Genomic DNA, 12,800 nt, shown 5'->3' with positions numbered 1-12,800 from the left:
TCTTGTCGCCCAAGCTGGAGTGCAATGGCACAATCTCGGCTCACTGCAAACTTCGCCTCCCGGATTCAAGCGATTCTCCTGCCTCAGCCTCCTGAGTAGCTGGGATTACAGGCGCTCACCACCATGCCCGGCTAATGTTTGTGTTTTTAGTAGAGACGGGATTTCACCATGTTGACCAGGCTGTTCTGAACTCCTGACCTCAGGTGATCCACCCACCTCAGCCTCCCAAAGTGCTGGAATTATAGGCGTGAGCCACCGTGCCCAGCCCCAGAAAATATTTCTATAACAAATTCTTGACAAATAAGTATGTCTATGCAAGATGACAAATAGAAGTTTTATGAAGTCTCAGTCCATGAAAAAATATTTTTACCAGCTGGGCGCAGTGGCTCACGCCTGTAATCCCAGCACTTTGGGAGGCCGAGGCGGGCGGATCATGAGGTCAAGAGATTGAGACCATCCTGCCCAACATGGTGAAACCCCGTCTCTACTAAAAATACAAAAATTAGCTGAGGACGGTGATGCGTGCCTGTAGTCCCAGCTACTCAGGAGGGTGAGGCAGAGGAATCGCTTGAACCCGGGACGTGGAGGTTGCAGTGAGCTGAGATCGTGGCACCACACTCCAGCCTGGTGATAGAGCGAGACTCCATCTCAAAAACATTTTTTTCTTTTACCTGTGTCCTAATACATATTTATAAAAACCTGGGGGATATGAGTTAGAATAATATGTAACTGCATTTCTGTCTGTTTGTATTTGAAACATTTAACAGTGAAATGTTAGACTGGGTTATTTGTATCTGTGAGCCACAGTCTCTTTAGTTTTACACAGTCCTTTACAGGACAGTCTTGGCAAAAGTGTGTAAGAAATGCGGAGATTGAGGGCTCCTTTGGAGAAATGTATTTATTGGTAACCTTTGATAAAATCAAAATTTGTGCTCCAGCTCCTCCTTATCTCTGGGACTGCTCAACGTTGTTTGTTTGTTTATAATTTTCTTTTTTCTAGAGAGAGTCCCGCTCTGTCACCCAGGCTGGAATGCAGTGGGGAGATTGTAGCTCACTGTAACTCTTGGGTTCAAATGATCCTCCTGCCTCAGCCTCCCCAAATGCTGGGATTTACAGGCCTCAACATTTTTTGTTTTTTGGGATGGAGTTTTGCTCTTGTTGCCCAGGCTGGAGTGCAATGGCAAGATCTCCACTCACTGCAACCTATGCCTCCTGGATTTACAGGCGCGTGCCACCACACCCGGCTAATTTTTGGGTTTTTAGTAGAGACAGAATTTCGCCATGTTGACCAGGCTGGTCTCGAACTCCTGACCTCAGGCGATCCACTTGCCTTGGCCGCCCAAAGTGCTGGGATTACAGGCGTGAGCCACTGCTCCCGGTCTTTTTTTTTTTTTTTTTTTTTTTTGAGACGGAGTCTTGCTCTGTTGCCCAGGCTGCAGTGCAGTGGCGCGATCTCGGTTCACTGCAACCTCCGCCTCCCAGGTTCAAGCGATTCTCTTCCCTCAGCCTCCCGAGTAGCTGGTATTACAGGAGCCTGCGACCACGCCTAATTTTTTTGTATTTTTAGTGAAGATGGGGTTTCACCATGTTGGCTAGACTGGTCTCGAACTCCTGACCTCACACAATCCACCCACCTAGGCCTCCCAGAGTGCTGGGATTAAAGGCTTGAGCCACGGCCCTCGGCCTTTTTTTCTTTTTATCAGCTGAATTTAAGATTCAAAACATTTTTTAATTTTATTTTTAAAATTTTCTGTTTTTACTTTAACAAATATAGAAAAGTGCACACTTCATAATCTTAACAAACTCCCCACAATTCTCGATAGGAAGTTTGTGTAGGGCACAAACACATCACGCTGTAGATGGCAGGATTCTGGAAAAGAACAAAATCCTCTGAGCTCAGGCGCTGAGTCCCGCCACCCGTCTGGCAGCCCAGGCTAGGGTCCGCGCCTGCGCAATGGGAGCCGGCCGGCCAGGGAGGAAGTCGGAATGAAGGAAACCCCGCCCCTTTCCCGGCTTCCTCCTCCCCTCGACTCTACCCAGCTTGCGCTCCCCAGCCGCAAGTCGGCCGCGCTTTGCCCGTCAGCGCTTGGAGCTTTCTGCGTCCCTTCCCGCTGCGCCTGCGCGGTCCCGCCTCGCCCCACTCGCGGGCTCGCGCTTCGGTTTCCCCGGACCTGCTCGCAGCACCCTGCTGTCTTCCCGGTCCGGCCCGCTGCCCGCGGCGCCAGCACCATGGTGGGTACCGTGACGTCAAAAGGGGGCGCCCTCGGGGACCTCGCATGGTTGGGGCAGGGGGATCTGGCCTTTGTACCCCTAGGCTGGAGTTTGGTCCGGAGTTTTTATCTTCATCTTTAGTACTGTACTGTTCCTCAGGTTCATTGAGGAGGCACTGAGAACAAATGGGATATTTTTTCCATGATGAGGGAAAAAACCCCAACCCTGAGAGAGATTCAGTGAGGATAGCGGGAGACGGAAAAGTTAGACCTCAGAGCACTTCTCTGCCAGGCAAGCTTCGGCAGGGTGCGGGTGGGATATTTTCTACAATTCATTGAAAGGAGTGGGCAGGTACCCGAGAAAGGTGGTCGATTGAGAGAGCACAGTGGGGAGGCCGACGTATGCAGGGCAGAGTCTCTCTGGGACTTTAAGTGATGGGCAGTGCAGTGTGCAGAATAATTTGGGCTCCAGCCTTTCAGCTCTGTCAACCAATTATTCTTTCCTGTGAAATTTTGAGAACTGTCAGGGATGCAGTGGGGTTCACAATACCAGTATTTGGTAATACTGGCAAAGGACACTCCTCCCTACCATGCTCCTTCCCACATGATGGTTTTCCCCCTCTCTCCCAATAGCTCTTCTATTCTTTTTTCAAGTCCCTTGTGGGCAAGGATGTGGTCGTGGAACTAAAGAATGACCTGAGGTAGGTACCTGTTCCAACAAGTCTGTTGGGGGTGGGTGTGCCCAGGGCCCTGGAACCTCTTTAATTTGAGAAATATTTCAGGGCTAGGCGAGGTGGAAGATGTACAGAAGAAATAAATGGATAGGGTGCAGTGGCTCAAGCCTGTAATCCCAGCACTTTGGGAGGCTGAGGAAGGAGGAAAGCTTGAGCCCAGGAGTTTGAGGCTGCAGTGAGCAGTGATTACTCCATTGCACTCTAGCCCAGGCAATAGAGCAAGACCCCATCTCTAAGAAAAATTTTAAAATTTAGCAATAAATAAATGCCTTGTGCCTTAAATTTACAGATAAGCTTAGAGATTGTATCGTGTATTGGAAAACAATACAAAGCAATATATAGTTTAAAGAGTAAATACAGGTCAGGCGCAGTGGCTCACGGGCTGGACATGTGGCTCATGCCTGTAATCCCAGCACTTTGGGAGGCCAAGGTGGGCGAATCACGAGGTCAGGAGTTCAAGACCAGCCCGGTCAAGATGGTGAAACCCCGTCTCTACTAAAAATACAAAAATTAGCCGGGCACGGTGGCTGGTGCCTGTAATCCCAGCTACTCGGGAGGGTGAGGCAGGAGAATCGCTTGAACCTGGGCGGCAGAGGTTGCAGTGAGCTGAGATCACACTGCTGCACTCCAGCTGGGTGACAGAGTGAGACTCTGTCTCAAAAAAAAAAAAAGTAAGTACTAGGCTGGCCATGGTGGCTCACACCTGTAATCTCAGCACTTTGGGAGGCTGAGGCAGGAGGATCACTTGAGTCCAGGATGTCGAGACTAGTCTGGGCAACATAGTGATGAGACCTCTATTTCTATAAAAAATTAGCCAGGTGTAGTGTACATGCCTGTAGTCTCAGCTATTCGGGAGGCTGAGGTGGGAGGATCACTTGAACCCAGGAGGTCGAGGCTGCAGTGAGCCATGATTGTATCACTTTACTCCAGCCTGGGTGACAGAGAAAGACTCTGTCTCAAAAAAAGAACAGGCCAGGCCGGGCGCGGTGGCTCACGCCTGTAATCCCAGCATTTTGGGAGGCCGAGGCAGGCGGATCACGAGGTCAGGAGATTGAGATCATCCTGTTTAACATGGTGAAACCCCGTCTCTGCTAAAAATACAAAAAATTAGCCAGGTGTGGTGGCAGGCTCCTGTAGTTCCAGCTACTTGGGAGTCTGAGGCAGGAGAATGGCGTGAACCCGGGAGGCGGAACGTGCAGTGAGCCAAGATGGTGCCACCGCACTCCAGCCTGGGTGACAGAGCGAGACTCCGTCTCAAAAAAAAGAAAAAAGAAAAAAAAGAACAGGCCATAGGCCGGGCACGATGGCTCATGTCTGTAATCCCAGCACTTTGGGAGGCTGAGGCGGGTGGATCACGAGGTCAAGAGAGCGAGAACAGCCTGGCCAACATGGTGAAACCATGTAGTGTATCTAATACCTAGCATAGGCCAGTTATATGATAGGTGCTTAAAGAAAGAAAAATAATATCCGAAGACGTATTGACTAAGCACTATTCTGAATACATTTATTGATTGATTTCTCAAACACTGCTAAGTAATATATACTATTGCTGTTTTACATGAGGAAACTGAGGCTTAGATCAGCTATACCACTTGTTCAAGTCTACAAAACTAGTAAGTGACACAACTGAAATATGATTCTGTCCAGCTTTTTTTCTTTCTTTTTTTTTTTTTTGAGATGGAGTTTCAGTCTGTCACCTAGGCTGGACTGCAATGGCGTAATCTCGGCTCACTGCAGCCTCTGCCTCCTGGGTTCAAGCAATTCTCTGCCTCAGCCTCCCTAGTAGCTGTGATTACAGGTGCCCACCACCATGCCCGGCTAAATTTTGTATTTTTAGTAGAGATGGGGTTTCACCATCTAGGCCAGGCTGGTCTTGAACTCTCGACCTTGTGATCCACCTGCCTCAGCCTCCCAAAGTGTTGGGATTACAGGCGTGAGCCACTGCGCCTAGTCCTACTTTCTTTCTTAAAATAATATTTATTTATTTAAAAATTAGAGACAGTGCCTCACTTTGTTGCTCAGGCTGGTTTCAAACTCTTTGAGTTCAAGCAATCCTCTTGCTTCAGCTTCCCAAAGTGCTGGGGTTACGTGCATGAGCCAGCACACCTGGCCCTGTACTTATCTGTACAGTCCTTTAAATAATATGTACATTTAGGCCAGATGCGGTGGCTCACACCTGTAATCCCAGCACTTTGGGAAGTCGAGGCGGGTGGATGCCTGAGGTCACGAGTTTGAGACCAGCTTGGCCAACATGGTGAAACTCCATCTCTACTAAAAATACAAAAATTAGCCAGATGTTGTGTTATGCGCCTGTAATCCTAGCTGCTCGGGAGCCTGAGGCTGGAGAATCACATGAACCCGGGAGGCGGACGTTGTAGTGAGCTGAGATCAGGCCACTGCACTCCAGCCTGGGCAACAGACTGAGACTCCATCTCAAAAAAAAAAAAAAAAAGTACATTTAAAATATTGATACCTGTTACCTCATTATCCTTTAGAAAGATGGGATCAATTGTATTCTCTTCCCAAAAGCGTCTTCCACATTTATTTTTTTGAGATGGGGGTCTCACTCCGTTGTCCAGGCTGTAGTGCAGTGGCACCACCATAGCTCACTCAGCCTCCTGAATAGCTGGGGCTATATGCCACCATGCCCAGCTAATTTTTTAATTATTTGGAGAGGCAGAGTCTCACTGTGTTGCCGAGGCTAGTCTGAAACTCTTGGGTTCAAGCAGTCCTGCCACCTTGGCCTCCCAAAGTGCTGGAATTACAGGCGTGTGCCACTGTGTCTGGCTGTCTTCCACATTTCTATGTGAGATAATTTCTTCATGGGTTACACGTTGACAGGGCAGGGAATGGTGAGGAGAGGGACTTAAGGGCCTTTTTGTTTTAGAACACAGGTTTCCGTTTGTAGCACTGGCAATGCAAGTGATATTGATGTGTATAGATTGGGGCCACAGAGCAAGACAAGTACGGTAATCACTATCAGTCTTAGGCAATTTGGTGTGATGACTTGTTTTTGATTCTCCTCTTTTCTCCTTCCTGGGCCTTTTACATGGGAAGCCTAACTGTTGTGTTATAACCCTAGGCCCTAAAGTACCTTTATTTTTTTTATTTTATTTTGTTTTTGAGACAGAGTCTTGCCCTGTCGCCCAGGCTGGAGTGCAATGGCGTGATCTCAGCTCACTGCAACCTCTGCCTCCCGGGTTCAAGTGATTCTCCTGCCTCAGCCTCCCTGGTAGCTGGGATTACAGGCATGCGCCACAACGCCTGGCTCATTTTTTGTATCTTCAGTAGAGACAGGGTTTCACCATGTTAGCCAGGCTGGTCTCCAACTCCTGACCTCGTGATCTGCCCACCCCAGCCTCCCAAAGTACTGGGATTACAAGTGTGAGCCACTGCACCCGGCCGTAGTAACATTTCTTTTCTTTTTCTTTTTTCTTTTTTTTTTTGAGACGAGTCTTGCTCTGGTCGAGTCTACGCCAGGCTGGAGTGCAGTGGTGCTGTAACCTCCGACTCCCTGGTTCAAGTGATTATCCTGCCTCAGCCTCCCGAGTAGCTGGGATTATATGCATGCACCACCACGCCCAGCTAATTTTTGTATTTTTAGTAGAGAAGGGGTTTCACCACGTTGGCCAGGATGGTCTCAATCTCCTGACCTTGTGATCTGCCCACCTCGGCCTCCCAAAGTACTGTGATTACAGGTGTGAGCCACTGCGCCCAGCCTTCTTTTTTTTCTATTTATTTATTTATTTTTGTTTGAGATGGGGTCTCACTCTGTCACCCAGGTTGGAGTGCAGTGGCGTGATCTTGGGTCACTGCAACCTCTGCTGCCTGGGTTCAAGTGATTCTCCTGCCTCAGTCTCCCAAGTAGCTGGGATTACAGGTGCCTGCCACCATACCTGGCTAATTTTTGTATTTTTAGTAGACATCGGGTTTCACCATCTTCGTCAGGCTGGTCTTGAATTCCTGACCTCGTGATCCACCTGCCTCGGCCTCCCAAAGTGCTGGGATTACAGACGTGAGCCACTGCACCCGGCCTTTTTATATTATTTTTAAAATTTTTCATAGAGACAGAGTCTCGGCCGTGTTGCCCAGGCTGGTCTTGAACTCCTGGACTCAAGTGATCCTCCCACCTCAGCCTCCCAAAGTGCAGTGACTACAGGTGTGAGCCAACATGTGTGTGGCTTTAAAGTGACTTTTCTGTTGGGATGAGAAAGAAGATCTTTCTCCTTTTTTTTCCTTGAGACAGGGTCTCACTCTGTTGCCCTGGCTGGAGTGCGGTGGCGCGATCTTGGCTCACTGCAACCTCTGCCTCCTGGGTTCAAGTGATTCTTCCACCTCAGCCTCCCGAATAGCTGGGATTACCGGTGCATGCCACCACTCCCAGCTAATTTTTTGTATTTTTAGTAGGGATGGGGTTTCACCATGTTGGCCAGGCTGGCCTCAAACTCCTGACCTCAAGTGATCCTCCTGCCTCAGCCTCCCAAAGTGCTGGGATCACAGGTGTGAGCCACCACGCCTGGCCAAAAGTTCTTTCTCTTATGTTTGTTGTCAGACCACTTTTGTGCTATGTATCTCCCCCTCCTTAAGGGAGTTAATAAAATGACACCACTTTGTACAATTCCCAAATGTTATTTCACTGCTGGAGATGGTTGGGTGCTGTCAAATGTTTTTCAGCAGCTAGCAATATGGTGAGAACATTACTGAGGCAGTGGGTTTCAGATACTGGGTGTTTGTTTTTGTTTTTGTTATTAGGCAGAGACTCACCCTCTGTCTCAAAAATAATAATAATTGCCTAGTACTAGTTCATTTAAATTAATTTCCTAGAGCATATTTAAGTGGGTCTTTTTTTTTTTTTTTTTTTTTTTTTTTTTTTGAGACAGATCCTTACTCTGTCACCCAGGCTGGAATGCAGTGGCATGATCTTGGCTCACTGCAACCTCTACCTCCTGTGTTCAAATGATTCTCGTGCCTCAGCCTCCTGTATACCTGGGACTACAGGCATGCACCACACACAGCTAATTTTTGTATTTTTATATTTTATTTTTAAATTTTTTTTTTTCCTCCTGGGTTCAAGTGATTCTCGTGCCTCACCTCCTGAGTAGCTGGGATTACAGGTGCACACCACAATGCCCAGCTAATTTTTGTATTTTTTTTTTTTTGAGACGGAGTCTTGCTTTGTCACCCAGGCTGGAGTGTAGTGGTGTGATCTCCGCTCACTGCAAGCTCTGCCTCCCAGTTCACGCCATTTTTCTACCTCAGCCTCCCAAGTAGCTGGGACTACAGGTGCCCGCCACCATGCCCGGCTAATTTTTTGTATTTTTAGTAGAGACGGGGTTTCACCGTGTTAGCCAGGATGGTCTCGATGTCCTGACCTCGTGATCCACCCGCCTTGGCCTCCCAAAGTGCTGAGATTATAGGCGTGAGCCACCACGCCCGGCCAATTTTTGTATTTTTAGTAGAGATGGGGATTCGCCGTGTTGGCCAGGCTGGTCTTGAAGTCCTGGCCTCAAGTGATCCGCCCACCTTGGCCTCCTAAAGTGCTGGGATTATAGGCATGAGCCACCGCACATGGCCCAGACGCTGGGTTTTAAAGACTTTCAGAATTTTACAAAAATTGGGGCAGAGAACTGCCAACTTTATTTTTGGCAAGATAAGGACGTTTTTAAAACTGCTATTTATTACGATTATTTTTATTTATTTATTTTTCTTGAGATGGAGTCTCACTCTGTCACCCAGGCTGGAGTGCAGTGGCTCAATCTCGCCTCACTACAACCTCCACCTCCCGGGTTCAAGTGATTCTCCTGCTTCAGCCTCCCGAGTAGCTGGGATTACAGGCGTCTGCCACTATGCCCAGCTAATTTTTTGTATTTTTAGTAGAGATGGGGTTTCACGATGTTGGCCAGGCTGGTGTCGAACTCCTGACCTCGTGATTCGCCCGCCTCGTCCTCCCTAAGTGCTGGAATTATAGGCGTGAGCCACCGTGCCTGGCCACAGTTATTTTATTTTATAACTTTAAAATAGAGATGAGGTCTTGCTATGTTGTCTGGGCTGTTCTCCAGCTGGCTTCAGGCGATCCTCCTGCCTCAGCCTCCCAGAATGCTTGGATTATAGGCGTGAACAACCATTCCCAGCCAAAGGCTGTTTTTTTAAATTTTTGCACCATTCTCTCAAAGAGCACTGGTGTTTTGATAGCATTCCTCAAATAGCATTTCAAGGGGCTCGAGGATTGGGGAATGGAGAGGACATCACTCATGCCTGCATCATCAAGAGTAATGCTACCTACCTTTATCCACATATGGGCTCTGGTTCCAAAGCAATAAATGTTTGAAAATAGCTAGCCTGGGTGACATTCACAGTGAGACCCTTTCTCTACAAAAAAAAAAAAAAAAAAAAAAAAAAGTCGGGAATGGTGGCTCATGCCTGTAATCCCAGCACTTTGGGAGGCTGAGGCGGGCAGATCATGAGGTCAGGAGATCGAGACCATCCTGGCTAACACGGTGAAACCCCGTCTCTACTAAAAATACAAAAAATTAGCCAGGAGTGGTGGCCGGCATCTGTAGTCCCAGCTACTCGGGAGGCTGAGGCAGGAGAATGGCGTGAACCTGGGAGATGGAGCTTTCAGTGAGCCGAGATTGTGCCACTGCACTCCAGCCTGGCCGACAGAGCGAGACTCCATCTCAAAAAAAAAATCAGCTGGGCATGGTGGCTCAAGCCTGTAATCACAGCTACTCAAGTGGCCGCAGTGAGCCATGATCACGCCATTTCACTCCAGCCTGGGCCATAGAGTGAGACCCTGTCGCAAAAAAAAAAAAATAGCTGATGGTTTTGGGAGTCACACAGACTTGGACTGAAGTTCCCGTTTGTTCTAAACTCATAAAGTTTAAAACAACCTCTCTGAGCCCCTGGAAGGTAATAACTACTTTGAAAGATGGCTGTAAAGATTACAAATACTATATAGAATACAGGTCTAGCCTTTACCAGTTGTTTAATGGTAGCTGTTAAGAATAGGTTGGTTTGGCCGGGGACAGTGGTTCACACCTGTAATCCCGGCACTTTGGGGAGCTGAAGTGGGCAGATCGCCTGAGATCAGGAGTTAAGGAACAGCCTGGCCAACATGGTGAAACCCCATCTCTACTAAAAATAAAAAATTAGCCGGGCATGATGGCATGCGCCTGAAGTCCTAGCTACTCAGGAGACTGAGGCAGGAGAATCGCTTGAACCTGGGAGGCAGAGGTTGCAGTGAGCCAAGATCACACCACTGCACTTCAGCCTGGCTGACAGTGAGACTCCATCTCAAAAAAAAAAAAGAATGGATTGGTTTAGGGAGAGGAGATGTGGGGTTGAAAATAAACTACTCTGTTAGTTGTCTTTCCTACTCCAGGGCTTAGGAATGCCCCCTTTTGGTTCTACCTTTTCTGACATCCTCAAGTCCTTGACTTCTCCCAGTCATGTTCTCATCCCAGCTCTGAAGTCACCTCTATGTTGACTTTGTTATAAACTAATTTGATTCTTCTCTCCCTCTGCCCTTGACAGCATCTGTGGAACCCTCCATTCTGTGGATCAGGTGAGATATAGCACGGGCCCCAGAATTGGTTCCTGGAGAAGGAGAGGGGAGAGCTTAAGGGTTGGGTTCATGTCTCTAGGGTTAATAATGGTGTTCGTCGGCCAGGCACGGTGGCTCACGCCTGTAATCCCAGCACTTTGAGAGGCCGAGGCCTGAGGTCAGGAGTTCAAGACAAGCCTGACAAACATGGTGAAACCCCGTCTCTACTAAAAATACAAAAAATGAGCTGGGCGTGGTGGTGGGCACCTGTAATCCCAGCTAGTCGAGAGGCTGAGGCAGGAAAATCATTTGAACCCAGGAGGCGGAGATTGCAGTGAGCCGAGATGGCACCATTGCACTCCAGCCTGGGCAACAAGAGCAAAACTCTGTCTCAAAAATAATAATAATAATAATAATAATAATAATAATAATAATAATAATGGTGTTCATCTTCCTTTCCTAGTATCTCAACATCAAACTAACTGACATCAGTGTCACAGACCCTGAGAAATACCCTCACATGGTGAGTTGGGGTCTGTGGAGAAGAGGAAACACCTCTAAAGCAGGAGGCCCCTGGGTGGTTAGAGGACATTTTTAAGGGTGTTTTCATATTTGTCCATCTTTGTCTAGTTATCAGTGAAGAACTGCTTCATTCGGGGCTCAGTGGTCCGATACGTGCAGCTGCCAGCAGATGAGGTCGACACACAGTTGCTACAGGATGCGGCAAGGAAGGAAGCCCTGCAGCAGAAACAGTGATGGCTCCTCCTCCTCTTCCCCTCCCTCTTTCATTGGTGACCCATAACCCCAAGTCCCAGCCCAGAACCCCTAACCCCCAATACTTGAAGGGGTTTTGTTTTTTTACTAATGATGGTTTTGTGGGTTTTTTTTTAAGGGATGAGTGGATGAGAGGAGTAATAGGGAACAGCTATCCTCTCTTGAGAAGGGGAGGATAAGTAGGCTGGGAAACTTCAAAGCCTTCCCAGTCCCCAGCACATGCCTTTCTCACTACTTCTCTGGAGATGGTAGGAGAGTTTCCTAGGTCTTTCCAGGGCAGCATGTGATTCATTTGGGGATGGAAGGAATCTGTCCCGCATCGGGAATAAAATTTATGATGCAAATTTGTGTTTTGGTTCTGTTACTATGTGTTGGGCAGGGGGTTGGGACATGGAAAAGGATGTCGAATTCATCCAAGCCCCTGTTACTCTGCATTAACCCAGCCAAGAATCCAACTCAGCTTCCCACTACTCTCCTTGGTATAAAGCATATAATACAGTTGCTCTACACCACGTTTCCCCAACATGTCCCTACCTGTATGTTCTCCCTCTGGCCTTTTGCTTATACCATACCTGCAACTGAAGTGCTTGCTGTCCTTCCATTAATGTGATAGTGTCATAAGATACATTTCATGCTACCAGACTTCACCAATCCAACCAAATCAGTACATGTTTTCTGAATATGTATAGAAGATAAATACAAGTGATGTAATTTATATTTTAGAGAAAAGTTGTGACTGGGAATTACTAAACTTCATTCACTCATTCAGCAAATATGAGTTCATGATACAGATGAGACTTCTCAGCCTTAAGGGACCCTTAGAGACCGTCTAGTGTGACCCTCCTTTTTGTTTTTGAGATGGGAGTCTCACTCTGTTGCCCAGGGTGGAGTGCACTGGCTTGGTGTGGCTCACTGCAACCTCCACCTCCCGGTTCAAGCGATTCTCCTGCCACAGCTCCTGAGTAGCTGGGATTACAGACGCCCACCACCATGCCCGGCTAATTTTTTTTTTTTTTTTTTTTTTTTTTTGAGATGGAGTCTCACTTTGTCACTCAGGCTGGACTGCAGTGGTGTGATCTTAGCTCTGCAATCTCCGCCTCCCAGGTTCAAGTGATCTTCTTGCCTCAGCTTCCCAAGTAGCTGGGCTTACAGGTGTGTGCCACCACGCCTGGCTAATTTTTGTATTTTTACAAATACTGCAGCTCTGTCGCCAGGCTGGAGTGCAGTGGCACGATCTCGGTTCACTGCAACCTCAACCTCCAGGATTCAAGCAATTCCCTGCCTCAGGCTCCGGGGTAGCTGGGATTACAGGCGCCTGCCACCACACCTGGCTAATTTTTGTATTTTTAGTAGAGACGGGGTTTCACCATCTTGGCCTGGCTGGTCTTGAACTCCTGACCTGGTGATCCACCCGCCTCGGCCTCCCAGAGTGCTGGGATTACAGGCGTGAGACGGGCTTTCACCACCTTGGCCAGGCTAGTCTTGAATTTCTGACCTCAGGTGATCCGCCCACCTCGGCCTCCCAAAGTGCTGGGATTA

At 48.0% G+C, this 12,800-nt stretch overlaps 1 protein-coding gene across 2 annotated transcripts; it reads left to right on the top strand.

Annotated features, from left to right (window-relative positions):
- The first annotated feature begins 1,964 nt into the window (after nt 1-1,964).
- Nucleotides 1,965-11,605, top strand: LSM2 (LSM2 homolog, U6 small nuclear RNA and mRNA degradation associated). 2 transcript variants are annotated; one of them, XM_518362.7, is made up of 5 exons: nt 1,994-2,232; nt 2,844-2,911; nt 10,478-10,508; nt 10,951-11,010; nt 11,118-11,605. In XM_518362.7, exons 1-5 carry the CDS (start codon nt 2,230-2,232, stop codon nt 11,241-11,243), a joined length of 288 nt encoding a protein of 95 aa, XP_518362.5. In that variant the 5' UTR covers nt 1,994-2,229; the 3' UTR covers nt 11,244-11,605. The 2 variants fall into 2 exon arrangements, with proteins under 2 accessions (XP_016810676.1, XP_518362.5); XM_016955187.4 differs by lacking the exon at nt 10,951-11,010 and having other exon boundaries at nt 1,965-2,232.
- The last annotated feature ends 1,195 nt before the right edge of the window (nt 11,606-12,800 follow it).

This window comes from Pan troglodytes, chromosome 5, assembly GCF_028858775.2.
Source record: "Pan troglodytes isolate AG18354 chromosome 5, NHGRI_mPanTro3-v2.0_pri, whole genome shotgun sequence".
In the NCBI taxonomy this organism is placed as follows: domain Eukaryota; kingdom Metazoa; phylum Chordata; class Mammalia; order Primates; family Hominidae; genus Pan; species Pan troglodytes.
Note: the sequence above shows the minus strand (reverse complement) of the source record. Positions and strands in the feature narration are given on the sequence as shown.